The following is a 26,998-nucleotide window of genomic DNA, read 5'->3' on the forward strand; positions in this document are numbered from 1 at the left end:
AGTCGATTGGAGGAACCTATAGCAACAGAGATACCAGTTGTGGATGAGTCGTGGATGCTTTTCCAGATGAGATTCCAGGGTTACCACCAAAGAGGGACATCGATTTTGGTGTGGAGTTGAAGCTGGGAATGGGATCTATATCTAAGGCTCCGTACCGGATGGCACCGAAAGAATTGAAAAAGTTGAAGAAACAGCTGGATGATCTGTTAGAAAAAGGGTATATTCGACCTAGTGTATCGTCGTGGGGAGCATCAATGTTATTTGTAAAAAAATAAGGATGGTAGTATGAGGTTATGCATCGACTACAGGGAATGGAACCATGTCACAGTGAAGAACAGGTATCCGTAGCTGCGAATTGATGAATTATTTGATCAGTTAAGTGGAGCTGGGGTGTTTTCCAAGATCGATCTAAGTTTGGGGTATCATTAGTTGAGAATCCGAGATGAGGATGTTCCTAAGACAGCTTTCAGCTCGTGGTATGGTCACTATGAGTACATAGTAATGCCTTTTGGGTTGACTAATGCACCAGCTGCATTCATGGATTTGATGAATCGGATCTTCAGTTCTTTCTTGGACCCGCTTATGGTGGTCTTCATTGATGACATCCTAGTCTATTCCAAGACTAAAAAGGATCATGCGAAGTATCTACGATTGGTGCATAAATTACGCGATAACCAGTTGTAGGGTGGGCTGGTGGGATATGGGAAGCATCTTCAGTCCATCTCGTTCGGGGTTGTGGGTGGGCTGGTGGGATATGAGATAGGTTGGGTATTGATGTGCGCTTGGCGAATGGGTATGAGTGGGTGAGGGAGTGGGTGGAGGATGTATGGAGGGAGTTGGAGGATGGTGAGATAGATAACTTTATGATGGGGTGTTGATCGATGAGGGAAGTTCGTAATAAGTGGGTGTTTAAAAAGGTTAAGGTGGATGTGTTTAGGGTGGTGCGTCGGGTGGAGGAACTTATGAGGGAGCTTAATGATGATATGAGTGTGGCGGGTGAACAGGAAGTGTGCAGCGAGGGAGGTGGGAGATGGTTGAGACCAGAGGTGGGGTGGGTGAAATTGAACGTGGATGCGGGGGTTAAGGAAGGATGGGGGCTGGGGATTGGTGCAGTATGTCGCGATAGTGAGGGAGCTATGCTGTGGGGGATGACTGAACATAGGTGTGCGACGTTGGAGCCTAGTATGGCGGAGGCTGAAGCGATTTTGGTATATATGAACAAAGCACGAAGAAGGGGCTGCTCGCGTATTGTGGTCGAAAGTGATTGCAAAGTACTCATCGATGCTTTGCAGCTGAAGACGAAGGGGAGGAGCGATTTCTATTTGCTTCTAGATGATATTTATTCTATTTGTAATGATTTTGAGATAGTTTTATGATTGTTTGTTAGTAGAAAACATAATATTGTAGCGCATGAGCTAGCTAATCGATGTTATATGCATCTAGTTAGGAAGGTCTGGGTCGGTTTTTTACCCCGACTTGTTTTGAATTTGGCTTACGATGATATTAATGATATGAGGTAATACCGCTTTGGGTGGTTTAAAAAAAAAATAATAAAAAGAGGGAAAATGCACGCGGTGCCCTTGAAGTTTCGAAATTTGCCCGAAATACCCAATTTTTTGTTCCGGAAAACTTTAAGAGGTTATAACTCGTATCTACGAGTTCAGAAAGTGATAACTTTTTTTTTTTCAAATCGATTATCATTCCGAGAACTACGATTTGAAAAAAAAATTGTCGTATTTGGATCTCGTGGCTAGGAGTTTTTGTACATCAAAGTTTTTTTTACCGCACAAACTTTGAGTGACCATATCTCTTGGTCACGAATTCCAAACTTGACAATTTTTTTTTAAGTCATAGTTCTCGAAAAGATAATCAATTTCAAAAAAAATCGTCACTTTCTGAACTCGTAAACACGAGCTATAACCTTTAAAAATTTTCTCAAAAAATTGGATATTTCGGGCAAAATGTCAAAGTTCAAGAAAACGTGCATTTTCCGAAAAAAAAAATACCAGTCCTCATTAAAACAAGTCAAAAACACTAAAGAAGTCACACAATGGGGTTTATGGAGTACCGCGGCGAAAGTTTAAATCCTCCGATCCAAATTTCCCAAATTTGATAAACCCTAAATCTTAAACATTCATCTTTCTCAATTAATTCCCCAATTTTAGTGCGTTTACTTTCAATTGCTCTTCGCTGTCGCAATAACTTACTTCATTTCCCAGGTTTATTCATATCCTTTTATCATTTTCTTGCTTATGTTTAATTTTCTGTTGTTTTTCTTATATGAGATTAGTTCATAAATTCATGACAAATTAATTACTGTAGTCACATTGTTGAGGAATGAAGATCGTTATTTCTTGTTTGTATATTATGTTTTGAATGAGTACTTGTTCATTTTCCGTAGTTATATTAATCGACAACTTAATGTGCTGATTGTGTGATATTGATGATTTTTACGACGATACGACCTTAATAAATTGGATGTAAATGAATTTGGGGTCGGCATATATGAACTGCGAAAGATGCAGCATTTATATGATGATGGTGGGAAATTGATTTGGTTTATATTGATTTTTATAGCAGCAGTTGCTATTTTGATTAATTAGATCATAGAATATTTGTTGTGTTTTAGTTTTTAGCTATTCGGGAAATTGGGAGTTTCAACAGCTCTAAAAGTTCAACACTTTTTACTACTTGTTCATTTTCCGTAGTTTTACTTAAGTCGACTACATAATAAGCTGATTGAGTGATATGAGGATTTTCATGTCAATACGAGCTATAGTTTAGGATGTAAATGAACTTGAGATCGGCTAACATGAACTCAGAAAAATGCGATATTTATATAATGATGGTGGAGAAAATGATTCGGTTAGAAGGAACTTAAACTAAATAGTTCATAGAATCTCTTCTTGTTATTGGATTTGGCTCAATGATGTCTTTTGCTTTGACCTATTCAATCACTTTGGAGTTTCAGCAATTCTACAAGTTCAACTCTTTTCACTACTTTAGTGCTTTTGAACCCATTAAAATGATTGTTGCTGTGTTTTTGCGGCTTCATTAATTAATTAGTGAACACATTAGGCAGACGGCAATGACAAATTTGACGAGACCTGGTAAATTCTGTACTTTTGATTAAAGTTTTGCTTTCTGTTGTGTGAATGTTACTTTAAATGTGAAACCTTTTTTTAATTGCTTCAAATTAAGAAATCAATGCATTGGAGTTAGGCTGGTTTATCAAAATTAGGTCCATGTAGAGGGGAGTTTTTAAACTGATCTGGGGATGATCTGTTTAACAATGAGCAACTTCCCACAAAGCCGTTGAGTGACTGTCGGCTTTGGGCTTGAAATATGCCATGTTGTTTTTAAGAATATGTAGGTTTAGACGTTTAGTACTTTAGTTATAGTGATTTATCAGATGCATATGCCTTGGTTAAATAGTAAAAGAATGCATGAGGACACCTTGTTTCGAATCCCCTTGAGGACACATCGAGGCCTTTCTTTTCTTCATAGACTATAATCAGCCATTTAAGCCGCTCCTCTTCACAGTGTCTTTGAGGAAATCACTCAACCACTCCACGGCTTAAACCCGAACCAATTTTAAAAAGTTACGAATTTGGACCCATTTTTTATAAGAAGCTTCAACTCAACTAACCCCATTTCTATTGATTTTTGAAATCGCTCAACCATTCCACAGTGACTATAGTTGATTTTTGATCATTTAACGAAAAATAACTAGTAAATTTGATGGGGCTGATTTTCAGTTGTGATTCTCGATGACATCTTTAAATATTTAATCCCCTGGCTGTAGCAGCACAAGGGGAAAGCACATTTTAATTGCAAATCTTTCCTATGTTCGAAGAGTCTCACGATGGTTCTTCATTTTGCAGGCTGCTAAGGTCACTCCACGAGAGCTGCTTCATCCTAAAGGAAGATACTTTATCTCTTATGGATCCTTCAGAGCGTTATTGTTTTAAACCAACTCTTCATTGGAATCCTCAACTTGAAGAATATTTCATTAAGGCTTATGGTGCGGACCATTTTGCTCGTATCTCCGAAGCCCTTACTCGCCCATCTCGCTATTCTTGTCTTCGTGTGAATATTCTGAAGACAACAAGTGATGATGTGATCAACAAGTTGATGACAATGAAACGTGAAACATGCCCAGATGGAAAGAATGAAGGTGATACCAACGGCTTTTCAGAGGGGCCCATAAGCGATGATATACACAAGTGCCCGATACCAGGGTTAGACTACGTTGTCTTTGTTCAAGGTTCAGGTCCTCATGAAGTTAAATACAATCAAAAACCTAACCAGCCTTTAAAAGAGGTCATTGTGAGCCGCAAATGTGCCGAGGCTGTTCTTCGCGGTGCTCAGGTGTATGTTCCCGGTGTTTTGGCATGCAGTGCTCATGTTGAGAAAGGAGATTCCGTTGCCATTTCTGCAGCTCTTGAGCGCCTTGAATCTGATGGGAAATGGGGCACAGGAATTACACGTGGAGTCATACTACAGGGCACAGACACTGATCCTCATTATTATCAACGGGCGGGCTTGTATATTGGGCAAGGAACCGCTATGATGTCCCGTGCGGGTATTTTTCGTGTTTTACAAGGTGTTGCCATTTGTATGAGTAATCGAGTGTTTGATCTTCCTTCGTTCAATAAAGTACTAGAAGGGGACATATTTCTCCAGAATTTGCCCAGCATTATTGCTGCTCATGCCCTGGATCCTCAAAAGGGTGAGAGGATTTTGGATATGTGCTCAGCTCCAGGAGGTAAAACAACTGCTATTGCCATGCTTATGAGTGATGAAGGAGAGGTTATTGCATGTGATAGATCACACAATAAAGTTATTGATGTCCAAAATTTGGCTGCTGAAATGGGTTTAAAGTCTATAGTGACCTACAAGCTTGATGCTCTCAAATCTGTCGCTCAAAAGGGCGAATTTGGTATAGCTGAATCAGTCCTTGGTGAATGTTCTCCTAAGCCGGAGCCAATTGCTGAAGAAATTTTTGTAAATGGCAATGGAGATAATAGCAAGGATAACAAAAGAAGATTGAAAAATGGGCCGGGGAAAAGTCATGTAATTGGTGCTAGAGTTGAAAAATCAAAGGGTTTTGCGGCTAATAGTTTTGACAGGGTCTTACTTGATGCACCTTGCTCAGCCCTTGGATTAAGGCCGAGGTTACTTGCTAGTGAAGAAACATTACAATCTTTAAGGAGCCATGGAAAGTATCAGAAGAAAATGCTTGATCAGGCAGTGCAGCTTGTTCGTCCTGGAGGGGTTCTTGTGTATTCCACTTGTACTATAAACCCAGGTGAAAATGAAGCACTTGTACGTTATGCTCTTGATAAATACAAATTTCTTTCTTTGGCACCTCAGTGTCCGAAAGTTGGAGGGCCTGGCCTGGTTGGCCGTTGCGAGATGTCTGATGGGTATGTCGAGGAATGGTTAATGCCCGGAGAGGAAAATCTCGTTCAGAGGTTCGACCCATCTGTATCGGATACAATCGGATTTTTCATAGCCAAATTTAGCGTTGGCTGCAAAGAATCTAAGTAAGAACGTTGGTGAAGTGTCTGCTATATGCACCTCTGGATATCCTTGATGAAGGCCAACTAGAGCCGTGGACTGACTTGCATTGACATGTGGTTTGATGGATATTTTCCCCCATCAACACCAGTTATTACTTGGAATCCTCCTACAAGTTCGTTCTTCCATTACTGAAGGTATTCTTACACTCGCCTTTTTCTATACTTTGTTTGTCTCTCTTTAGGAGGCTTTTGAACAGCGGGATATTATAAATGTATGACCAGTAGTCTAATGTTGGTAAAATGAGAGTAACCTGCTTCATCAGGCTTTTTGTTGTATTTGATCCCAAAAGTTGAATTAAATTACAATGATTATTCTTCAGATATTTCTGACTAATATTATTATCCTTTGTTGTAATTAATCCCAGAAGGGTGAACTTAAATTACTAGTCTGTATGATTTTTCCGCTGAAGAGTTGTTTCTTTTGATACCTTATTCCTTGAATTTTTTGCCCAGGATAAGGAGAGGGACGCCATTAATATTAATATAGATTGTATTGCATTAGCCAAAATTGATGTATGTTACTGATAAGTTGCTATGATCCTGCTGAAGTTCTGATAGGGGAGTGGTTAACACAATAACACCGGCAGTGGTTGTAGTTGTTCCGATTGTATTAATCTAGCCTGTGTGAACCTTCATTGTTTGATATTGTGTTAATGGCACTCATTATAGCCTGTGTGAACCGTGAGGATGGTTTCCGGCAATTTCTTAGGACTCTTGACACCACCCGCATTTCAGCCGTATTGTGGGTGTATTAAATTCTTCAAGTTTTGAGTGACATGGGTATCCGGTATAATTCACCCGAAATCAGTTGACAAGGAGTATAATTTTATGGCGTGGAGTAGTACAGTCAAGAGTGAACAGTGATGATCAATTGGTCAATACTTTCCAGTAGGGGTGAGCAAATTAGGTCCGGACCTGAAAAATGGATTGGACCTGACCATTTGGTCTGATCCAAATCCGACTGAATTATTTTTATCCGGTCTCCGGTTCTCATTTTTTCAAGTTTCGGTCTTCGGTCCGGTCCAAGACCGGTTACTTTAGGTCCGGACCGAATGGACCGAATTCCATGTTTTTAACGACTCATCATTAAAATACGTAATTTATTTTCGCAGTACGTTTTTTACTCAATTCAGTACTTTTTGTGCCAAACTTTCCATTTCTTTACCCTTGCTAAAAAAACATTAAACATAATTCTCTCTACCTTCTCTCTATTGTTACACCTTAATTTCCTTCCTTCTTCTAACTATTTAATTCATTAATCAATTCCTAATAATTAACTATTTTTTTTTCTCTCGATTTAAATTTTAAGTTTTTATAAAAGAAAGACGAAATTCGATTTTAAAACCCCTAAGTTTATCTTGACTTTCCATTACATTTTCGTTCTTCCTTTTGTTTTTCATCTTCCCTTTTTTTATTCGCATTTTGAGGCGTGCGTTCACCCATGGACTGTTCGAAAGGATGATTCATGTCAGTCGACCCCAAATCATTTTGGGATTAAGGCTCCGATGTTGTTGTTGTAGGGTTTGTGTTATTTATTGTTAATTGGTGTTGGATGGTGGGATATGGGTGTAGTCGAATGTTGTCGGCGAGAAGAACGCAGGTGTCACTGGATTTCGTTCGACAGGCCGGTGGGAAGGACGACTTGCGGGAAGGAAAAGGTTGAGCAGCCGGCCGGTGGCTGACGATGGTGGTGGTGTTGGGAAGGTGGCCACTGGTGGAGGTTGGCCGGCGACAAGCAGAATTGCAGCGTAGTACACACGGATGGTTTTGGATGGATTTTGCTTTTTTTTTTGTTTCTTTCCAATGTACTCGTGTAGTACTGTACAAAGTATTGATTGGATTTTAATTTTTTTTGTTTTTTTTTGTTTTCAAATGTAGTGCGAAGAAAGTTTAAGAATGTGTGTTTGTAAAATAATTTATCACAAAGTACATAATTTATCAACTAATTTATTTTCGCGGTACGTTTTTTACTCAATTCAGTACTTTTCGCATAGTTTTTTCCATTTGCGTACCCTTGTAGAGAGATAAAGTTCTAGACTAAATTCCATCAATTATTAACTACCCTACTTCTCAAATCAATTAAAATTTACAATTATTAATGATAATTTAAATGTCGTTTGGTGTTTTAATTCGTTAACTGCTAATTATTGATCAAATTAATATTTTGCTCTCAATTTTTTTCTCGATTTTAATTTAGGGTTTCAACAATTGGGTTATTGGTTATTGGGTGACGGACCTAACGGTTAAGAGGTGGCTTTGGTGGTCGTAGTGGACGACATGGCAAACGGCAGCGTGGGTCGTGGTTAGAGCTGGCAAAAGCTGACCCGACCCGAGGAACCCGCCCCGCCCCGCCCGAAACCCGACCCGATACAACCCGAAAATTGGGTGAACCGAAACCGAACCGACCCGAACCAAACCGACCCGATAACCGATAACAGCCTTATTTTCTCCAACCCGAACCCGACCTGAACCGACCCGACCCGACCCGTGACCCGATATTTTCTCAACCCGATAGATGACCCGATAATGAACTAGCTTAATAATGGTTTAAATAACACCAAATTAGCATTTATCTTAATTATTTTCACTTAAAACTACAATTAATACACCTACCTATTATTTAAACATAAAATTACCATCTAAAACGAAATATATAAGATAAAATATATGCTGATAACCTGACCCGACACTGACCCGACCCGACTTGCCACCCGTTGATGACCCGACCCGAAGACGACCCGACATGAACCGAACCGACCCGAACCCGTCACTGACCCGACATAACCCGAACCCGATTTGACCCGACCCGTAACCGACCCGATTGCCACCTCTAGTCGTGGTGGTGGACGGAGGCGTGGTGGGCTGACGTCGCCGGTGGAGGGAAAGGTGAGAGCATAAGCGTGAAGTGCAATGAATGGTTGTTCGGTGGTATGGAAAAGGGTCGACTTGCATCTGGTCGCCGGCGAATGGCGGCAATGGTGCAAGGTGGGGGCAGTATGTGAGCAGCGGAGGGGTGGTGGTAGTGGTAGGAGAGGTTGGTGATCGGGGGTGGGGGAATATTAATACGTAATTACAGGCCCGGCTTTTAGCCTGTGCAGCCCGTGCGGCGGCACAGGGCCCCGATTTTTGGGGGCTCAATAACATCTGACATTATTACATATAGGTATAAGTATAACTGTTGTAGTCCAGCGCTGAATTGATCATGTAGCAGTGGTAATAAAGTTGTAATTTGCGCAAGACTTCCTGTGTTCGAATCCTAATGTTGTCAATTTTCTAGCTTATTTTTTAAATTTTACTCTACTTGTTAAGTTGTTATGGCCGTTATTATTTTTGTTAAAATCTTGTTTGAGTTTGTACATGCTTGAAAGTTTATCGGATCTCTTTATTTCTCTCTCGTATCACGTAAGCGTAGTTTTTATTAGTATTGTTGCATATATTCATCCATTTAAATTAGTCAAAAATGTTACATCTACAAGTACTTGTATATATTTATTTTTTGGGTAGTTCAAATCTTAAATTTCGACTTGAAATAATTTACTACTCCGTATTGTTTATCATACATATTACCGTTTAAAATCGATTTTGCCTTCGATCAAACGAAAAAAATAATAAAGAGGGCCTCAATTTAAATTTCGCACAGGCCCCCGAAATCCCGGAGACGGCCCTGCACGTAAAGTTTTAAACTTCATGTTTGGTTGTTTTTCCATTTTCTTGTGCAGTACAATGTGAGGAAATGGGAGGGGTAGTATGGTCATAAGTGTACTATAATGAGTAAATTATGTACTACGTAAAATCAACACTTATAGTCAAAGTTTTGTTAATTTGACCCGAATTTGAAATGGTAATTAAGGAAAGCATGGAGGAAGTATAACTGTATACGTGTATAGGGAGGGATTAGGGAGTAAACAATTATGGGTTCTAGTTGTAAATAGGAAAAGGGAAATATTTGTGTAGAAAGAATGAAATTACGAAAAAGCCCCTTTGTATTAGATTTGGATACGGTTTAGGACCATAACTAAACCTTCCTCAGCAAATACTTTATTATCAATTTATTACGTATTATTATTATGATTATACTTAACACTATGAACTTGATCACCAAGTAACTTTAGCTTTGATCATACGGAGTATTAGACTTGTATAAATACCAACATTAATAATCAGTATTTGCTCTCTAAAAACATTACTACAAACTCAATAACCCCCTACATTATTAATTCAAAAAAACAATGATGATGATGCATCATAATAACGTTGGTGTATTCTGACAAAAAAAAAAAAAAAAAAAAAAAAATAACGTTGGTGTTATTAACAATAATTTTCGCAAGACGCATCCAAACAATGGGAGGCATAAATTTTTTAAAGTTTGGGACACTCTATTTGAGGTTGAAGCTAAGTATGAGCCTAAAGACTCGATAGGCAGGGGTGCCTATGGTGTCGTTTGTTCTTCTGTTAATACCCTTACTAACGAGAAAGTTGCTATTAAGAAGATTAACGTTCTTGAGAATTCCGAGGAAGCTTTGAAGGCCTTGAGGGAGCTGACAATCTTGCGTCATGTTCGTCATCAGAACGTTATTGCATTGAAAGATGTTATGATTCCTTCAGCTAAATGCGAGGATGTCTACTTGGTTTTTGAGCTTATGGATACGGATCTTGGCAGCCAGATTCGACCTTCTCTACCGTTGCCAAATAAGACCATCAACCATTTGATGTTTCAGGTACGTCAAACTTTCTTTTATCAGGTTCTATTCTTTGTAAGTCTTTGATTAAGCTCTTTCAAATCAACAATTTTACATCTTTTAACAGGTTTCTAATTCACCTTGTATATGAAATTCATGCAGTTTCTTAATGGCCTCGACTATCTACACTCTTCCAACCTCATTCACCGGGATTTGAAGCCGAGGAATCTCCTAGTCAACGCTGATTATGACCTCAAGATATGTGATTTTGGATTAGCAACAACCACCAAAGGCTTACCCCAATCCCAACCAGCAACGGAATACGTCGTAACACGGTGGTACAGGGCACCGGAACTCCTCCTCCAATGTCACACCTACGGACCCTCCATAGATGTGTGGTCTGTAGGTTGCATATTCGCTGAACTGCTTGGCGGAATTCCCCTCTTCCCGGGCGAAAAAACCAAGTGGGCCAGCTGATGAAAATCATCGGTATTTTGGGAACACAAAATAACTCAAATCTGGGGTTCTTAACTAGTTGGGAGGCACTAAATCTACTCAAATCATGGCCTTATACACCAGGGATCACCTTGGAGTGGTTATTCCCGTATGCGGATCGAGAGGGGTTGGACTTGCTAAACAAAATGTTGCAGTTTGATCCAAGAAGAAGGATAACGGCTGGAGAGGCTTTGCAACACCCCTACATGCGAAGTATGTATTATTCCCTAACAAACCAACCGACTCCATATCCATGTGCGGTTGACGTGGACGCCAACATTGGAGTCGAGAAGATCAGGAAAATGATATGGGATGAGATGTTATTATACCATATTGAGGCTGCTTTTCGATAGTTGATCAAAACGATTTAGCGTTCGTCTGAGTTATTCTGTTTTTAATTTCATCCATCTGAATTCAACTCTCCTGCAAACACTGGCAGCTGTGCAGCAGAACAAAGAAAGATGCAAGGGATTTTTGGAACATGTTGGAATAAGGTGTAAGATAAGAGGGTGCTCAGCTAGCAGTTGTCGGAATCCGTCTATGTCTCCTACTTCTGCAGTTCGGTATAATCTATCCATAGTTGCAGAAATGGCTAAATACAATGTGATTTTATAACTGGCAGATTGATGTCGGGTTTCATGTCAAACTAGAACAAGTAGTTTTGCAACCAAGGGCCAAGCCCATTAAATTAGGGAGTTTTACCTAAGTAATGCAGCTGTGATACAGATGGGTGTATATATTGGTGTCCTAGTCCAAGATGAACCTTCACTCTTCTTCACCAATTACTGCGAGTATGTAATCAGGGCGTGTAAAATAGCAGCTGTTAACCACAGTTATTTCTAATAATGATCACATCCACCTTACAGTAAGCCGCTTTATATATTGGTGATTTAATATGATATTGATAGTGTCAAATTGTGACGAGTCAATAGGTTAATGTTATCACAATAAACATGCTTGATACCGGGTTTTAGTTGAACTTGTTGTAATATACCGGTTTGCACTTTTGGTTGTAATTTTAGAGACTTAGCTTATAACTTACCAAGGCAAAGAAGGAGAGCAAAAGGAAAGCCAAGGGAATAAGTGCAAAATCAAGAGAAGCAAGCAAAAGGAAGAATTGAAGCCTTGACATGCACAAACAAGAGCCAAAATGAAGAATTGAGAACTCGGTTTCACAAGGGTCAACTTCAAACGCGTATATCTAGAGTTATAGAGCTCGTATCGATGCAAGGCCAAGTGGAGGTGAAAGCTTGTGATCTTAGCTTTCCAACGGTAGGTTGCATGCCTTATTTGACCAAGAAACGAGAGAGTTATGGCTCTCGCACGTTGCTGCCACAGGAAAAACCGCAGTCTGCCAAAATAACGGCAATCTGCCGTGGCAGACTGCCAAGACCACGGCAGACTGCCGTTTTGGCTGGAAACGAGATTCTAAATTCCGTCATATGTTCCTATTGAAAGCCCATTTTCCTATGCCTTGTTTTGAGACTATAAATACATGTTTTGCATTAGGTTTTGGGGACCCCTTTTTCACCTCCTTACCATCAAAGGTTATGCTTTGCTTTTAATCTTGTAATAATTAGACCTTAATCATTTCCATTTTCATTTGAATCTTTCCACAAAAATTGGGTTGTAAGCAAACTATGGAAGGCTAAATCTTTCATTTCTTGGTGTAATTTGATCAAAGTATCCAACTTTGGTATTGTAAGACTCTTAAATCTCTCTAAATTTATCTATTGTTCTTTCCTTTGTTCTTAAATTCTTATGTTGAGTAGATGAATGTATGAATTGATCACTCTTGCATCTTATTTACCTAACTATTGCAAATTCTAGAGAAATGGTTTAATCTATCTAGAATTGTTTGGAGCAAACTTGGTGTATGTTGATTTGGTTTAAAGGATTCATATATCAAGTAGGAAATTACATGTCTTTTCTTGCTAGCATGGTTTAATCTAGTAGGATTTGATTCTAGCTTACATCTCTTGGTAAAAGCTTCATGCTCAATTCTAATCTTCATTCATGGTTTAATGAGTTGTGGTTGGAATTGAAGGATTCACATATATGGTTTAATTGTGTGTATCAATTTCTTGAGTTGATAGTATTGGATAGATAATAATAGAGAGAAAAGAATCAAGCTTTATCATTGTTGGATTACTAAGAGAGAATTACACCAAGTTCTCCCAAATATTGAAGTCTTTGCATATCAAGTGTTTGTTGATTTGTCTCTTAGAAAAGTTCACATCTTTAACTTTGTTATGTTATCTCAAAACCCAATTTCCTCTTTTATGTCAATTTATTGTTGCTCATTGTGAATATGCATAGTTTGTGATTAGTCCTTGATTGTTAATTTTAATCGTCATTAGTATCTCAATTAGTTTACTAGTCAAGTTTTAGTTGTTAGACCTTCTCTTGGGTTCGACCCTTACTTATGCTATACTACTATTCTTAATTGCATAGTGTAGAGTTGAGTTTGGTTTATAAATTATTAATTTGATAGGTTAATTCTAGCTTTTTACGACACCTAGTTTATTTCTCTATCAAATTTTGGCGCCGTTGCCGGGGAAGGCAACATAGCTAAAGCTTGTTTTTAACTCTTGGTCTTTAATTAGTGTAGTTAGTCTTTGTAAATACTAGGACTCATTTATTTGTCATAGATTATTTACTTGTTTGATTAAATGGCTAAGATCTATTTTGCACAAGATGAGGATGAATTGTTTTGCAATTATTTTGATAGACTTGAGCAATATTTCTTGCAATGCAATTATTCTTTTGACTCATGGGAGCTTGGTCGTATGGTTTATTGTGGTTTGAATGAGGGGTATGTGTCTCGTGTGCATATCTTGAGTAATGGGAGATTCTTTGAATGGAGTTGTGAGGATAAATGGGAACTCTTCCACTACTTAATCAATCTTACTAGGAAATGGGAGTTCCAAAACTCTTGTCAAACCCAATATCAACAAAGTGAGATAATTCCCACTCATGATACACCTTCAATAGACAATGAGTGTTTTGATGATGGTTCCTATGATAAAGAGAATGATCTTGAGGTTGAAAACCCTCCTCCCCTTAATCTTGATACGAGCTACTCTTATAAAGAGTATTGTTTTTGGGATGATAAGAAGGATGCTTATGTTTTCACCACACTTCCATGCCACTCCCCCGTTATGCTATCTACCGACACCTTGTGCACTAGTGATGATGGTTCCTCGAGTAATAATCATGTGGATGAGGACAACTCCTCGGTCCTTAGTAGCCTTGGTGAGGAGTTGTCGTGTGAGGATTCATTGGGTCAAATTGTTGAACAAGATGAACATGAGGGAAGTAAGGTTGAGGAAGAGGTTATTTGCACCTTTGACAACTCTTATTTGGAGGGTCTATTTGATGAGGAAGATGATATGTGTGACTTGAAACCCTCTTTGGCATTTCCATCCATTGAGATCCCTATTCACATTCCTTGTACCGAAGTTGATGCCTCACATCTTGGTAACAACTCCTTGGTTCATAGTAACTCTTGCCCGGAATTTACCCTTGTGAAATCAAGGAGTGAGGTGTTTGAGAGGAATGAGGAAGGACCAATGATTTGTGAGGTGGTTGTGATAGAAAAAGAGAAGGTGGTAGCTCTTGAAGATGTTTGTGACCCTTCAAAAATTATGAAACTTACAAGTGTGGGGGTCAAGGAATATGCAAAAGAGGGAATGGAAAATGAGTTTGTAGAGGTTTACCCCCTCAAGGAGGAACCACCTCAAATTTGTTTTGAAAAGCCATCAAGGTTATCACCCAAAGAAGCTCATGAGTCTCCTTATTCTTACTTGGTCTTCACCAAGTCCATTCCATCATTCAAAGAGCCTTATCGTGACAAGAAACCGTTCCTTGGGTATGAAAACTTGAGACAATTATCTTGTGTTTACTATTTCCTTACTTATGCTTGCTATGTGGGTGATCTATGCTATGGTCATGCCTCTTGTTTATGGGCTAGTGTGTATGACAAGTTACTAAGGGCGATGCGTTGTTCCGCTCTTGATTCTTGAAGAAGAAAAATGTTGGAAAGGCGTCGAGCAAACGACGAAAACCAAAAGCGCTTTACGGGAGGCAACCCGTACTCCTTTCACATTTCTTTACTCTCCTTTGCATTTCTAGTACTCTCCTCCACATTGAGGACAATGTGGAAACTAAGTGTGGGAGAGGAGATTATTTGTAATATATGTAAGCTTTATTTCATAAGTTGATGCATTGTTTTAGAAAAAAAAACGAAAATCCCGGCTAGGTGAAAACCCACAAGGGTGGGCACCTAAGGCAAGATTGGGAAGGTGGCCGAGGACGGAATGAAAACCCGAAAGGGCGTTCCGGGCAAAATGAAAAATTGAGTTGCGAGCCACCATGAGAGGAAAAGAAAAGCTAAGGTGAAAACCCGAAAGGGCACCTTAGGCAAAATGAGAGATTTTCAACAAAAAAATGAAAAAAAAAATTTGAAAAAGGTAACACCAAAAATATGGAGGGACAAGAAGGGAGTGATAAGGAGGGTCTTGGAAGGAGGCTAGTTTTTAGGACTTAATTTCTTTTTGTGTCACAAAAATTTGCTTCAAATTGGTGGTTTTTCCGATTGGCTACTTGAGTTGTTGATTCTTAAGGGTGTTTGGCTAACCAAGTAGCATGATCTTACAATTTTTATGGAGTGATAAGGGGGTGATATAAGGGGAAGATGAATGAGTTGGAGGATTGTTTAGGTCACTTTGCTATTGCCTTGGGATAAGGCAAGAGTGACCACTTCTACTTTGATGATATAAGAAGGGTGGAGTTGCGTGATGTGTCGGAGTTGTAGTTGTGTCGTGTCTTGTGTGAGGGATGGTATAAGGAGGGTGAGTGAGTGAAGAGTGTGTGCAAAAACTTTGAGTCTAGATTTTCTTTTTAATCGGTGGATTGTTCAAGAGGGAGACATAAGAAGGAAGAGGTAAGGGAAGAGTGATCGGATTCTCCTACACTCACTTGATGGACTTGTGTACCTCCCTACTTAGTCTTGAGTTTTACTCGGGACGAGTAAAGTCCAAGTGTGGGGGAATTTGATAGTGTCAAATTGTGACGAGTCAATAGGTTAATGTTATCACAATAAACATGCTTGATACCGGGTTTTAGTTGAACTTGTTGTAATATACCGGTTTGCACTTTTGGTTGTAATTTTAGAGACTTAGCTTATAACTTACCAAGGCAAAGAAGGAGAGCAAAAGGAAAGCCAAGGGAATAAGTGCAAAATCAAGAGAAGCAAGCAAAAGGAAGAATTGAAGCCTTGACATGCACAAACAAGAGCCAAAATGAAGAATTGAGAACTCGGTTTCACAAGGGTCAACTTCAAACGCGTATATCTGGAGTTATAGAGCTCGTATCGATGCAAGGCCAAGTGGAGGTGAAAGCTTGTGATCTTAGCTTTCCAACGGTAGGTTGCATGCCTTATTTGACCAAGAAACGAGAGAGTTATGGCTCTCGCACGTTGCTGCCACAGGAAAAACCGCAGTCTGCCAAAATAACGGCAATCTGCCGTGGCAGACTGCCAAGACCACGGCAGACTGCCGTTTTGGCTGGAAACGAGATTCTAAATTCCGTCATATGTTCCTATTGAAAGCCCATTTTCCTATGCCTTGTTTTGAGACTATAAATACATGTTTTGCATTAGGTTTTGGGGACCCCTTTTTCACCTCCTTACCATCAAAGGTTATGCTTTGCTTTTAATCTTGTAATAATTAGACCTTAATCATTTTCATTTTCATTTGAATCTTTCCACAAAAATTGGGTTGTAAGCAAACTATGGAAGGCTAAATCTTTCATTTCTTGGTGTAATTTGATCAAAGTATCCAACTTTGGTATTGTAAGACTCTTAAATCTCTCTAAATTTATCTATTGTTCTTTCCTTTGTTCTTAAATTCTTATGTTGAGTAGATGAATGTATGAATTGATCACTCTTGCATCTTATTTACCTAACTATTGCAAATTCTAGAGAAATGGTTTAATCTATCTAGAATTGTTTGGAGCAAACTTGGTGTATGTTGATTTGGTTTAAAGGATTCATATATCAAGTAGGAAATTACATGTCTTTTCTTGCTAGCATGGTTTAATCTAGTAGGATTTGATTCTAGCTTACATCTCTTGGTAAAAGCTTCATGCTCAATTCTAATCTTCATTCATGGTTTAATGAGTTGTGGTTGGAATTGAAGGATTCACATATATGGTTTAATTGTGTGTATCAATTTCTTGAGTTGATAGTATTGGATAGATAATAATAGAGAGAAAAGAATCAAGCTTTATCATTGTTGGATTACTAAGAGAGAATTACACCAAGTTCTCCCAAATATTGAAGTCTTTGCATATCAAGTGTTTGTTGATTTGTCTCTTAGAAAAGTTCACATCTTTAACTTTGTTATGTTATCTCAAAACCCAATTTCCTCTTTTATGTCAATTTATTGTTGCTCATTGTGAATATGCATAGTTTGTGATTAGTCCTTGATTGTTAATTTTAATCGTCATTAGTATCTCAATTAGTTTACTAGTCAAGTTTTAGTTGTTAGACCTTCTCTTGGGTTCGACCCTTACTTATGCTATACTACTATTCTTAATTGCATAGTGTAGAGTTGAGTTTGGTTTATAAATTGTTAATTTGATAGGTTAATTCTAGCTTTTTACGACACCTAGTTTATTTCTCTATCAGATATCTTAATTAATTGCATTTTTAACCTAATAAAGTACAAAATAGCATATTAAATCACATACTCCCTTCTATTCCCGATAACTGTCCCATTGTTGAAATGACACAAGAATTAAGAAAGTGAGTTAAATAATGTAAAGTATTTTGGTGGCAGGGGCGGTTCTGAAGGGGTGCAGGGATTCATCTGCACTCCCTTTGCCAAAAATAAATACAAATTAAATTGGTAAAGGAGCATATTAATTATGTTGATCTAGTGGTTTGCTAGGTAGCACCAAAACGGACACGGACACTTACACAACACGGACACGCGACACGGCATCCCATGAAATTTAGGACACGGGACACGTCATTTAAATTTAATAAAATATATATTTTCTAGTTATTTATGTGTGATTTTATTTTTGAAAAAATATTGAATATTAAATTTAAATTAGTGAAGGTAAAACTTGACGTTAATTATAACTCATTCTCATTTCCAAAACCAAAAACCAACTTATAATAAATCTATTTCGACATCTCATTACTAGTCTAAAGAACATCATTTGCCCCCAATTCAACTTATTTCCCCACCAAATTCAACCATATAACAATTCACGCCGTTTACCTTAAATTCAACTTGATTCCGTTTGAAGATGTGTCCAAATACCATGGACACGTGTCGGACACGTGCCCAAATAAAAGATGAAAGTTAGACACGGCTTTACAAGTGTCCGACACGTTTTGACGTGTGTCCGACGAGTGTCGTGTCCGACACGGGTGTCCGACACGGGAAGGCCGATTAGGAGGAGTGTCCGTGCTACCTAGGTGGTTTGTGATACTTTTTCTTACCTTAAAAGGTCATGGGTTCAATCCTTCTATTGAGCAATTTTTTTAAAGGTTCTTTCACCATATATTTTGCCCAATTAAATAAGATTTTTTAACATATAACTCGATTTTTCGTTGTAAAATTTTTTTATGCACCTCCATCTATCAAATTCTAGAATCGCCCCTGTGTGGTGGGGTGATGTAATTGGAGAGAAGGAAGGTATTTTGGGTAGGGGTGGGCATAATCTGGTCCGGACTGGAAAAATGGACCGGTCCGAACCGGAATCTAGTGGACCGGAACCGGAATTAAAAATTCCGGTCCGGTCTCCGGTCCACCATTTTTCACGATTCCGGTTTCCGGTCCGGGACCGGTACCGGTTTGTTCGGAATGCCCGGAATTATTGTTATTTGCATTTTTTTCTTAAAATTGTATTTTTATTCCGGTCCAATGGACCGAAATTTTTCGACCGGAATTTGAAAAAGTGAGTAATTCCGGTCCGGTCTTGGGCCGCAATTTTTTCCGGTCTGGTCCCGGACCAGATTTTTTGTAATCCGGTCCGGTCCCGGTCCAAGAATTTTGTCGATTCCTGTTCCGGTCCAAACCGGTTCCGGTCCGGTTTTGGACCGGTGCCCAGCCCTAATTGTGGGGTATTATTGTGGGTGTAGTGATTAAAATAAGTATTGTTGTGGGGTGAAATTATTAAAATAAGTATTGTTGTGGGTGAGGTTGTAACACCCCCATACTCCAAGTGCCTTACCAGGACTACTCAGGTATAAAGGTGCTACCATCTCGGTTACCCGAGGCAATGATACTCATAAGACAATAACGAAACAACGTTTAAATAGAATAAAGTTAAGTGAAAGGTTACAATCCGGAAACCAAACTGATAAAATAAGAATACATGTTCTCCAAAACCAAATGTCTAAAAGCTAAACATAAGTCTGACAACAGCGGAAGACTCTTCTAACTGCAGTGATGACTCATCCCAGCTAGCCCATGTATCTCTACTCATACCTGCTCAACAACTGCTCACCATCCCTGCATGGATCACCACAGTTTTTAAAACAATAAACGGGGTCAGTACTAATCACACAATTTATATAATCCAACAACACAACAAACAACACAGGCTCAATCGTCACGGATATACTCCGAACTCCATTCCCAACTCCACAATCGACTACACACTAAAGTGTGTAGCCCCGCCAAAGTGCCCATCGCAACAGTCACTCCACGCCGCCGATGGGGGACCGGCGCTTCCCACCTAATCCCCGCTCATCTCCGTCGAGCGATAAACACAAATCCATTAATGTGCACATCCCTTCTGTGGCGGGTTCCACGGAAGGCGAATAATGGGCGTGAAGCCACTCCCCGCAAGTGACTCCACTCGGCCAGTGCACGCCCCAAGAACACAGACAGATACAAACAATCACAACTACTAAACAAAGAATCAAAACCAACAACCGTCACAATACTCGTATGATAACAAATCAACAATCACAACACCAACAATGCATTATGGGACTAATCTTGAGTAGGGAAACCCTACCTGGAATGCAATACAGTCAGACGATCTCAACAGCTGATATCAAAAGGCCTCTTCTACGAATCCTCCTCCTAACATGTGATCATACAATTACTACCAATCAAGAAAGGCAACAAAACCCCCAATCCCCAAATTAGAGTTTAACCAACTTAACCAAAATACTATAAAAACAGTACGTAGATCTTACCCTCGACACAAAGATCACAAAGATGTAAAGAAAGGTGAAATCCGACCTTCCAAGCTCCGAGATTTGCCAATAATGCGATTGATGCGAAGAACGTAGATTGTTTTCTCTTTTGAAGGTGATTAGGTTTGTAAAAGTATATTATGAAAGTGACGGAAGTGATTATATATTAAATCGCATTATTAACAAAACCCGACAAATCATCCCCCCGTAAACCGGCTACTCGATCGAGTAACCGACGTACTCGATCGAGTACCAAGGCTACTCGATCGAGTACCCACCAGGTCAGAAACTATTTTAAATCGTAAAACACGCTTACTCGACAGAGTAAGGCCCACTCGATAGAGTACCCAGAGACTCATAAAACCGTAGTATTACAGTCTTCCATCCTTAAAAAGAACTTCGTCCCCGAAGTTCAAACCACAACAAAACAAAGACATACTACTACACTCCCGACAAACCAAACAAAACAAAACTCAACATAAAAACATGCTACTAACCAAGCTCAACCCGACTCAAACCATTACTAACCATACCGACACAACACCAAAAAGATGTAAAAACTCTTAAAAACTCTTTGCGATCATCTCCTACCCCCCTAAAAGAAACAAGGTTACGTCCCCGTAACCATACATACCTGATCAAAAAGAAAAGGGTAACGCTCTCTCATAGCCTCCTCTGCCTCCCATGTAGCTTCCTCAGTCTCGTGGTTAGACCAAAGGATTTTGAGCAAAACTGTCTCACCACTCCTAGTCTTCTTAACCTTCCGGTCAAGAATCTGCTTAGGCACCTCAAGGTATGACAAGAACTCATCTAGCTCTAAACTCTCTGCCTCTAACACATGTGACGGATCACTCACATACTTCCTCAGTTGAGATACATGAAACACATTATGCACCCTCTCTAACGCCGCTGCTAAAGCCAAACGATAAGCAACCTCTCCAACCCGTTCTAAGATCTCATAAGGCCCGATAAACTTCTAACTCAGCTTGCCTTTCTTCCCAAATCTCATAACCCCACGCATAGGAGACACTTTCAGAAGAACCTTGTCCCCAACCTGAAACTCTATATCCCGGCGATGTAGATCTGCATAACTCTTTTGCCTATCCTGAGCCGCTCTCATCCTTTCCCTGATCATCTTAATCTGCTCAACCATCTCATGTACCATCTCTGGTCCTAGAACCACTGCCTCAGCACTGTCGTCCCAACAAATCGGACTCCTACATCTCCTCCCATATAAGGCCTCAAACGGTGTCATGCCAATACTAGTGTGATAGCTGTTGTTGTAAGAAAACTCTATCAAATCCAACCTCTGTTCCCAGCTACCACCAAAGTCCATCACACAAGCTCGTAACATATCCTCAAGAGTCTTGATCGTTCTCTCAGTCTAACCGTCTGTCGCAGGATGAAATGCTGTGCTCATCTTTAAAGTCGTTCCCAAAGATTCCTGCAGCTCTTTCCAAAACCTTGAGATAAATCTCGCATCTCTGTCAGATACTATGGCCTTAGGGACTCCATGCAACCTCAACACATTCTTCCGATAAGCCATAGCTAATTGTGCCTTAGTCCATGTATCTTTCATTGGCACACAGTGAGCTGACTTGGTTAGTCGATCCACTATTACCCATATCATGTTGTTACCTTGTTGACTCTTCGGCAAACCCACGATAAAATCCATAGAAATGGATTCCCACTTCCACTCAGGTACCTCTAAAGACTGAATCTTACCCTGTGGTCGTCGATGTTCCCCCTTAACTCTCTGGCACTTCAAACAACGAACGACAAACTCAGCTGTTTCTTTCTTCATCCCAGGCCACCAGAACGTGTTCTTTAAATCCTTGTATAGCTTGTCACCACCTGGATTTACTGAATATGGTGTACAATGTGCCTCTGTCATGATTGTCTTTTTCAGCTCCTCATCATTAGGGACACACCACCTACCATCAAACCTCAAACTACCATCTGTATGAATAGAGAATCTAGACACTGTCCCTTTCTCTACTCCAGCTCTCCACTCTACCATCTTAGGATCCAACATCTGTTTACCTCGAATATCATCATAAATATCAGGCTGTACCGTCAAATCTCCCATGGCATCACCCCTCTGCATCATATGTATCCCAAACTTCCCCACCTCATCTCTCAACCTCATCAAAGACAAAGCTGTACACAGCGAATGTACACTCTTCCTACTCAAAGCATCTGCTACAACATTGGCTTTCCCTTCATGGTAGATAATATCCATGTCATAATCGCCAATCAGCTCCATCCAGCTCCTCTGTCTCATGTTCAACTCCTTTTGAGTGAAGATATACTTGAGACTCTTGTGATCAGAAAATACCTTAAAGGTCGCCCCATAAAGGTAATGTCTCCAAATCTTGAGAGCAAACACCACAGCACCCAACTCTAGATCGTGTGTAGGATAGTTCTCCTCATAAGGCTTCAATTGCCTAGAGGCATAGGCAATTACTTTACCGTTCTGCATCAACACACATCCCAACCCATTCTTTGAGGCATCTGTATAAACCTCAAAGTTCTCAATCCCTTCAGGTAGTGCTAAGATAGGAGTTGTGGTCAAACGCTCCTTTAATGTTTGGAACGCCGTCTCACAACTCTCATCCCAACGAAACTTGTTCTCTTTCCTCATCAAAGCTGTCATAGGTCTAGCAATCTTGGAGAAATCCTTCACGAACCGTCTGTAGTATCCAGCTAAACCCAAGAAACTCCTGATCTCAGCAACATTCTTTGGTGCTTCCCACCTTGTCACTGCCTCAATCTTTGCCGGATCCACAACTACCCCATCCTTAGAGATCACATGCCCCAGAAAAGCAACTTTCTCTAACCAGAACTCACACTTAGACAGTTTAGCATATAACTCATGCTCCCTCAAGGTCTGCAACACAATCCTCAGATGCTCCTCATGCTCCTCCTTAGTCTTGGAGTATACTAAGATGTCATCGATAAACACCACCACAAACTTGTCCAAAAACTGTCTGAAGATTCTGTTCATCAAATCCATAAACACAACCGGTGCATTAGATAACCCAAAAGACATCACTACATACTCATAATGGCCATACCTCGACGTGAAAGCTGTCTTCGGTATGTCCACCTCTCTAATCTTCACCTGATGGTACCCCGACCTCAAATCAATCTTGGAAAAGACTGATGCACCACTCAACTGATCAAACAGGTCATCTATCCTTGGCAAATGATACTTGTTCTTTACTGTCACTCGGTTCAGCTCCCTGTAATCTATACACAACCTCAAGCTCCCATCTTTCTTCTTCACAAAAAGAACTAGTGCTCCCCACGGTGATACACTAGGTCTAATGTATCCCTTCTCTATCAGATCATCTAACTGTTTCCTGAGCTCCTCCATCTCTTTAGGACCCATCCGGTACGTTGCCTTAGAGATTGGCCTCGTTCCCGGTTTCAACTCAACCGTGAAATCTATCTCCCTCTTCGGTGGTAACCCCGGAATCTCCTCTGGAAAGACATCTGCAAACTCATCCACCACCGGTATCTGATCAACTGTCGGACTCTCTATCCGGTCATCTCTCACATGGCACAAGATCAAAGGGCATCCCTTCCTCAGATAGGACTTCAAGGTCACAGCTGCAATCAACTTAACTTTGGGTTTGACCATAAACCCACGATAAGACACACTAACGCCCTTAGGACCTCTCAAAGACACTTTCTTTTGATGACAGTCTATCTTAGCTTTGTACTTTCCCAACCAGTCCATCCCGACTATCATCTCAAAACCATCAAAAGGAGACTCTAACAAATCTACTGGTAGGTCAACTTGCCCAACTATCATAGATACATCCCTAAACAACCTCCCACATGATACAGACTCACCCGAAGGTATAAACACTTTCTCACTTACAGACTCATATACCCTCAAACCCAACCGTTTAACATGACTCGAAGATACAAACGACTGAGACGCCCCCGAATCAAACAAAACAAAGGTATGAATACCGTTAACAAGAAAGGTACCAGTAATAACATGTGCATCATCCTCAGCTGCTTTCTTGTCCATCATAAACAGCTTTCCACTGGTCTTTTGTCCACCTCCCTGGACAGTACTGGCTGAAGTGGTCGGTTTAGCACCCGACCCCTGATTGTTGTTGTTGTTCGTAGCTGGTTTCTGATAAGAATTACCGCCATTGCGGTTACCTCCACCCTGGTTGCTTTGACCTCCCCGGTTAGACCATGACCCAGCTGGTCTATTACTCGCATAACTCTGTGCCGGTCCCTGAGAATAGCTCCCCTGAGCTGGTCTCTGAAAGGCTCCAGGTACACTCGTGCACTCATGTCTCTTGTTGTAACACCCCGTAAATTTCGGACCGTTAATATATTTCGAAAATAATTAATTAATCAAGTAAAATTTGACATTAATGTATTTAAAGTAAAAATAATTCAAAGAAATATAATTTTATTATATTTTGAAGAAAAGTATTTATTTTGATAGTTTCGAAATGTTTAAAAATAGTTTAAACCGTGTAAAACTTTTTATTTCGAAATAAGGGCGTATCGGGGAAAAATGACAATTCTTTTGAACGTTGGGTAAACGAAATTGGAAATGGGTCGTATGAATACTCAATTTTATTGTAATCTCGTGTTTAAAAACTTTGGTCTTGACGGAATTTGCGTTTGACTTACGGATTTAATTATTATTGAAACGAGTCAAACCGACTCGTAAAAATCCCGCACTTTCCTTTTCTCCTTTCCTTTCTCCCTTTCACGCGCACCAGCCCCCTTCCCCTTCATTTTCTGGTTTTCTTTGATCTTCATCACCTAACATTTCCCAAAAACATCATTTTTCATCATTTCAAGCTAAAAATCGCCCTAATTTCTTCGTTTCTTATCGGATTTTTGCATAATTTACCTTTCCGGAATCCCCTCGCCGAGATCTACAACTTAGTATGTTCTAATTTCAGTTTTCTTGAAGTTGTTTTAAGACCAAAATTCGGTAATTTCGGTTTTTGTGTTTTTATTGTTTAATTAGGTGAAGATTTGGAAGACGAGTTCGGGGACTCGTATATTGTAGAGGATAGCGGCTAGTCGTCGTTAGGGTTTGGGTTTTGAGGTGCTAATTGCTCATTTTCCAGCTTAAGGTAACATATTTCGAGTTACTCGACGAAAGATCGTCACAATCTTTGTTGTTTTGGATGTTTTGTGATTTTTGGTTTAAGTAATAATTTTCACATGTTAAAATATGGTTGCATGCATGCTTAATTTATGCCTTTTGGTTAGTTTAAGTTAGGATATTAGTAATGGAACGATTAATTAATGATTAGATGATGTTAAAACGAGTTAAAATGAAGAAAAAACGGAAAAAAAAAGAGGAATAGGGTGACGGGCAGCAGGCCGGCAGGCCCGTGGCAGGCCACGGCTAGCCCACGGCTGGCCCGGGTCGGCCCGTTGCTTGTTTCGCGGTTTTCCATGTTTTGTCCGTCATTTTAGGTTCATTAGGGATGTAATTAGAATAAGTACACATGGTTAAACTTGTGAAGTGAATCATAATAGTAACTAAAAGTTATGTTAATGGTAGAAAAATTATGTTATATTGATAATTATCACATGTTAGGATAGTTTACAAAATGAATTTTATAGTGATAATTGTAATGTTTTGTTGATTGTGCCGAAAACTGAGCCTTAGTCCCTTTGACGATGCGATGTCGATTAATTGAGTGATTGGTCACCGCAATTTGACCCGTACTGTCCGCAGGTGGGGTTGCGGGTAAAAATTCGGTTGGATGAAATTTTGAATGAATTAGATAGTCAGCCTTTTTCTTGTTTTAGGCCATTCATTATATATTTATTTTACATGTGTAGTTAGTTGAATTTAAGTAGCTTCTTATATTGTAGAAACGGCCCTAGATTCCCTGAAGCCTTTAATTTGGTTAATATTGTTAGAATTGGAAATTTGTATTGAGGATTCTGTTGGTTTATCTGCTGAATAGACATTTATATAGCCTTTCACATGATAGAATATTAGAATTTATGTTGGTAGGTAGGACTTTTTGCCCTCTTATGGTTAAGTGGGTGTCTTACTTGACTTGTGTGGTGAGTCTTGTGTGGTGTGGGCTAAAGTATTCAAGCTGGGACTAGCTGGGACTAGGTCCTAGGTGAGTATTTCGGCCTTCATCATAGATAGGTCTTTATAGTCTCTGACGAGTATATGTTCACTGCTTGATAGCCTTTGTGTTCCTGACTAGTGGATTTATATCCAAGTTGGGGCATGACCTCAGGTACTTATTTTGATAGTATGGGGTCAGCTTAAGTACTAGCCAACCCTTCGGTGGTGTCCTTAGGGTACTCACTTCACTTTGTTTTAAAAAAAGTTGTGGGTCTTGGGTGCGGTGGTGTGTATCCGCATGTCTAGGTCTCTGCGATTTTAGGCTAGGGTTGTGTTGTCTCTTGGCCATGTTTTATTAATATTAACCGCTGAGCCAAGATACCGGTTCGATTACCTTCCCTACCTCGTGGTATAGACTCGAGTTACAAAGTGACTATTGACGGGACTAAGAACTTATGCCTGTCTTTGATATATTGCCCTTTCTTGTTTGATGATTCTATGAATCATAGAAGGTGAGATGCAAGCCGGCTATGGTTGATAGAGTTTGGATTACAATTTGTTAAATGTTTCACATGTTAGTTTAGTTTGGTCAGTTTAGGGCTCATATGTTAGAATAATTGATAATTGAATTATTTATCATCTTGTTTTACATGTTTTACTACATGTACATTAATTTTGACGATTCGTGGCTGGGAGGACTCGAAGTTACTCCCCACTGAATTGTGGCTTTCGTGTTTGTATAAAATGCGATTGACAGGTTGTTGATGCTTAGTTGGGGTCACGGGGCGAGCTAGTGAGCAAGGAACCTTGGACCTAGTTTGGTTTTCTTTTGTAGAAACCTTTTATCTTTTGGTTATGTAAATAACCTTTTAACTTTTGGTTTGTATATAATTCGAAGGGACATATGTCTCCCTTTTCCATTTTG

The 26,998-nt window shown here is 39.7% G+C and overlaps 2 protein-coding genes and 1 pseudogene across 2 annotated transcripts; all 3 read left to right on the forward strand.

The window, feature by feature from the left end:
• The first annotated feature begins 881 nt into the window (after positions 1 to 881).
• LOC141614656 (uncharacterized) lies at positions 882 to 1,376 on the forward strand. Its single transcript, XM_074433403.1, has one exon. The coding sequence runs from the start codon at positions 882 to 884 to the stop codon at positions 1,374 to 1,376; it is 495 nt and encodes a 164-aa protein (XP_074289504.1).
• A 623-nt stretch (positions 1,377 to 1,999) lies between these two features.
• Positions 2,000 to 5,940, forward strand: LOC141612294 (rRNA (cytosine-C(5))-methyltransferase NOP2C). Its single transcript, XM_074431033.1, has 2 exons — positions 2,000 to 2,219; positions 3,885 to 5,940. The coding sequence occupies exon 2, from the start codon at positions 3,943 to 3,945 to the stop codon at positions 5,551 to 5,553; it is 1,611 nt and encodes a 536-aa protein (XP_074287134.1). The 5' UTR covers positions 2,000 to 2,219; positions 3,885 to 3,942; the 3' UTR covers positions 5,554 to 5,940.
• Positions 5,941 to 8,499: 2,559 nt separating this feature from the next.
• On the forward strand, positions 8,500 to 11,112 carry LOC141614658 (mitogen-activated protein kinase 4-like; annotated as a pseudogene).
• Positions 11,113 to 26,998: the final 15,886 nt, after the last annotated feature.

The sequence above is a fragment of the Silene latifolia genome, chromosome 11 (genome assembly GCF_048544455.1).
Source record: "Silene latifolia isolate original U9 population chromosome 11, ASM4854445v1, whole genome shotgun sequence".
Taxonomy (NCBI): Eukaryota; Viridiplantae; Streptophyta; class Magnoliopsida; order Caryophyllales; family Caryophyllaceae; genus Silene; species Silene latifolia.

Coding starts and splice junctions, on each gene's coding strand:
- LOC141614656 (XM_074433403.1), top strand. CDS start 882: ATGAGGGAAGTTCGTAATAAGTGGGTGTTTAAAAAGGTTAAGGTGGAT.
- LOC141612294 (XM_074431033.1), top strand. CDS start 3,943: ATGGATCCTTCAGAGCGTTATTGTTTTAAACCAACTCTTCATTGGAAT.